Source organism: Gracilinanus agilis, unplaced genomic scaffold (assembly GCF_016433145.1).
Source record: "Gracilinanus agilis isolate LMUSP501 unplaced genomic scaffold, AgileGrace unplaced_scaffold38252, whole genome shotgun sequence".
Lineage (NCBI taxonomy): Eukaryota > Metazoa > Chordata > Mammalia > Didelphimorphia > Didelphidae > Gracilinanus > Gracilinanus agilis.
Genome location: NW_025371637.1, coordinates 1 through 4,107, shown reverse-complemented (window position 1 = coordinate 4,107; position 4,107 = coordinate 1). Strand labels below are relative to the sequence as shown.

General features: G+C 46.7%; 1 protein-coding gene across 1 annotated transcript; it reads right to left on the bottom strand.

Annotated features, from left to right (window-relative positions):
• Nucleotides 1–530: 530 nt before the first annotated feature.
• On the bottom strand, nt 531–3,121 carry LOC123255048 (2'-5'-oligoadenylate synthase 1-like; the record flags this gene model as incomplete). The annotated part of the gene is made up of 3 exons (XM_044683910.1): nt 531–667; nt 1,281–1,438; nt 2,892–3,121. Coding segments are annotated over 3 exons (525 nt in total), but the record flags the coding sequence as incomplete, so codon positions are not given.
• Between the last annotated feature and the right edge of the window lie 986 nt (nt 3,122–4,107).

Genomic DNA, 4,107 nt, shown 5'->3' with positions numbered 1-4,107 from the left:
TTTGATGTTTACACCCAAAAAGCCACTGACTTCTCCCTCCATTAAAAAGGTGAGAGGACTTCCTGGCTTGGCCTCTTTCCACAAAGCTTAGTTATGGATAAGATAACCATGATTAGGCAATAGCTGATCAATCCATTTATTCAAGTAATTAGCAAACAGAAATCAGAAAACCATACAGATTTAAATATAAGGGGAGATACACAGTGGGAGGAAGACCTCGTAGCTCACCCATAGGGAGGTCCCAGCCTCCTCTAAAGGGCAATTTCCCAAAGATGGGGAAAGTGAGTTCAAAATCAGGAACACACTGTGAAGTCAGGTTCCCTTTTGCAGCTGGCACTCCAAATGTCTTTTCTCTTTCTCCAGGGGTCTCTCCTCAAAGAGAATCTGGAACTTCATGTGTGTCCCTCCAAAGGATGAAGAATGTATGCCAGCTCTGCCCCCCACCCTCACCAGGGCACTAATCCAAACACATATTCCAGAAGCAGCAAACAAAGCAGGCGCTTCCTGACCCTGTTATGGGGAGGGGGGTGTTAAAGGGTCCCAAACATCACACATAAGATAGGAAAGTTCCTGGTGTGAAGGATTCTAAAGGTGAAGAATTTTCTGCCTGTAGCTATGGCTGGTTGATTAGGTTCAAGACCTTGCTGGATTCCAGGGTCTGCTCCACCTGAAAACAGGAGATAAGCACATTTGCATTAGAGAGGCTAGCTTGCTCCCCATAGGGAAGCTGGGGGTAGGGTGGGAGGGACTCCCCAAACGCTAATCCTGTTTTCCCCCACTGACAGTCCACTTGGCATTATTCAGCATATTTATCCTCCCTGAGGCTCAGTTGATATCTGTCAAATGGGAATAGTATAAGCTGGACAGGACCCAGCAATGTGACTGTGAAAAGCTAAAACCAAAAGCTAATGTGATCTTCTAATGAGTCACTAACAGGTCTTGGGAAGTGACTGCCCCAGGGCTTACTGGGAGAGTTGGCACCTAGTGGAAGGACACTGTTCAGTTCTGGGGCCAAGGAGAGGTCTCCTAAGTCCCAAGACAGTGTGTTCTTTTTCATTTTCATTTTCTCTTCTCTGTCTCTGTCTCTGTCTCTGTCTCTCTCTCTCTCTCTCTCTCTCTCTCTCTCTCTCTCTCTCTCTCTNTCTCTCTCTCTCTCTCTCTCTCTCTCTCTCTCTCTCTCTCTCTCTCTCTCTCTCTCTGTCTTGTCTGTCTGTCTGTCTGTCTCTGTCTCTCTTTCTCTCTCTCCCTCCTCTCTCAAACACACACAAGAAGGCTCTTACTCACTGGCACTTTCCATGGCTCTACCCTGGTCCCATCAGAGTTTTGAAAACAAGGGGCAGATGACCACATTTGAGCTTCTTGTGCCAGCTTGTCCCAGCGCCATCGACTTCCACCTCCCACATCACCAGTTGGGTCAGCTGGGTCCAGGATCACTGGCCTATAGGGTAGGGTGGAGAGTTTAGGCTAAGGCAGAGATTCCTCCCAGAGAGCCAAGGCCAAGAAGCCATTTGTTCCAGGCCTGTCCCTCCCTAGATATGCCCACCACTTGGTAAGAGCTTAATAAAGGTTTTGTGATGGATCGATGTACAGAGATGAGCTGGTGGGTCCCATCCTAATGGAAATAATCACTCAGGGCAGGAGAATAACCAATGGGAATGCTCCTCTGGCTTTTCTAGCACAGCTGCCCCCTCCACCTCTTAACCCCTCTCTCCCATCCCGTATGCACATTTATGTTAAAAAAAAAAAAAGGGGGGGGGGGGAGACAGGCAGCTGGGTAGCTCAGTGGATTGAGAGCCAGACCTAGAGATGGGAGGGTCCTAGGTTTGAATCTGGCCTCAGACACTTCCCAGCTGTGTGACCCTGGGCAAGTCACTTAACCCCTATTGCCCACCCTTAACACTCTTCCACCTAGGAGCCAATACACAGAAGTTAAGGGTTTAAAAAAAAAAAAAGACTACTACAGGGAGAAGAACAGAACCTGTGATTTCACTGGTGTAGAGAACTCTCAGATGAGAAAATTCCCTCTATCTGTGTATGTCTACACCTTCTCTGAAAGGTAAGTCTTAAAAAAGGAGCTTTTTTAAACCTTTACTTTCTGTCTTAGAATCAACAACAATTATCAGTTCCAAGGCAGAACTTTAGGTAAGGGCTAGGCAATGGGCTAAATGACTTGCCCAGGGTGACACAGATAAGAAGCATCCTGTCTTCAGGCCTGGTGTTCTTTCCACTGAGTCACCTAGCTGCCCCTTAAAACAAGAGTTCTTAATGTTCTCTATGTCTTAGCCTCCTTTGGACATCTAGTGAAGACTTAGAGACTCCTCAGAAGAATGTTTTTAAACACAAAATACAGGGGATCACAAAGAAAACCCATTCTCCTGAAAGACAGTTATCAAAAATTTAGGGCATCCTAAAAATCTTAGTCCAGTTTTAAGACTGAGGATCTTCTGGTCCTTCTCCTGTCCCCCCAACCCTGGGTCACCCAGAAACATATCACACACTTTCCTAGCAACCCCTGCCCACCCCACTGCTGCCACCTGTTCCATTTTGCTTGCCCTGAACACAAAAATGTCAGGTCACATCCCCCAATGGCCTCAGTCCTGGTCTCCGGATTCAGAGCCCAGTGCTTTCTTCCCTGGAGCACCCAGATTCTGAGGAGCCATCTAAACTGGGAGATAAGACTTGTAGGAAGAAAAGCTGCTTCTGCTACACCCAGCTCCAAGGGGCTCCTTAGAGTTAAATTTTCCAGGCAAACCTTTACACCTCAGAAATCAGCAAAAGCTACAAATTAGGGGCTTGATTTATGGTTTTACGGTTGGAGTCTCAGGAGACTGGAGCCATCAGCTGGGAAGCTTTGCCGATGCCAGGGGTGAGGGACACCCCATCTCTGGTACCTGTGTTTCCGCAATTGACGACAGAGGTAATCTGCAATGACCTCATTATCAATGCCATAGTTGAGGGTCCAGTAGATCATGAGTTCCTGGTATCTCTGGATCAGGTATAGGACTGTCTGGAAGCCCCGGGCCATGTTAAATCTAGTTTCCTGGCTCCCATGCTCCCAAGCATAGACAGTCAGGAGCTCCAGAGCATACTGAGGAGGGAGAGAGTCCATTTTCTCCTCGCACTGAAAAATAAGAAGAAGCAACTGAGAATGATGGTAAATACCAAGTGATGCTGTATCAGCTGGAAGAGCCTACAGAAGCTATCTCCTCCAGGAATCATCCTAAGTGGTCACCCATCTGGGGCTTGGAGAGGGCCAGGAAGGGGTCTTGGCAATATTTCTGGAGACAATTCTACTCTGGCATCATCCTTCATTGGTAGGAAGTTTTTCCTTACAGTGAACTAGCCTTACTTGCTGGTCTTTGCATAAGATATTCTATGCCTGGGATATTTCTCTTCTCATATCTGCCTCCTGGCTTCCTGGACTTCCTTCAGGTCCAAAAGCTCACCTTCTACAGGAAGCCTTCCCTGATCTCCCTTAATGCTAGTGCCTTCCCTCTACTATCTCCAAACCATCCTATCTATATCTGGTTTGTACATAAGTGTTTTCATGCTGTCTCCCCCATTAGATTCCTGGATGCTTAACACAGTGCCTGGCACATAGTGAATGGTAAATCAATGTTCTCAACTTGAACCCCCTGCAGCCTCTGCCCATTGCTCCACATTCTACTTTCTGGAGCCAAGCAGAACAGGTGTAATCAGTTTTGCATAAAACAATCCTTTAATATATGAAGACAGTTATCATCACCTTGAGCTTTCTCTTCTACAATCTAAGTGTTGTGGTGGTAGTTGTTGTAATGCACTCATGTGTGACTCTATGGGACTCCATGGACTTCTTCTGTCCCTGGGGTTGTTTGGAGACAGTTCTCAAACTGCAATTCTTAGTGTTCTCTTTTCCTTTTTCTAGTTGTCTCTGCAGAAATAGAAGCAGGGGCAGCACAGGCCTAAAAACTCACTTTAGTCTCTTAGTTTGTCAATATTGGAAGGGATCTCCAAGATTATCTAGTCCAACACCTTCATTTTATCAGGAGAGGAAGGAAGGGAGGGAGGGAGGGGGAGAGAGAGAAGGAAAGAAAGGAAGAGAAGAAGAGAGAAAGACAGGAAGGAAGG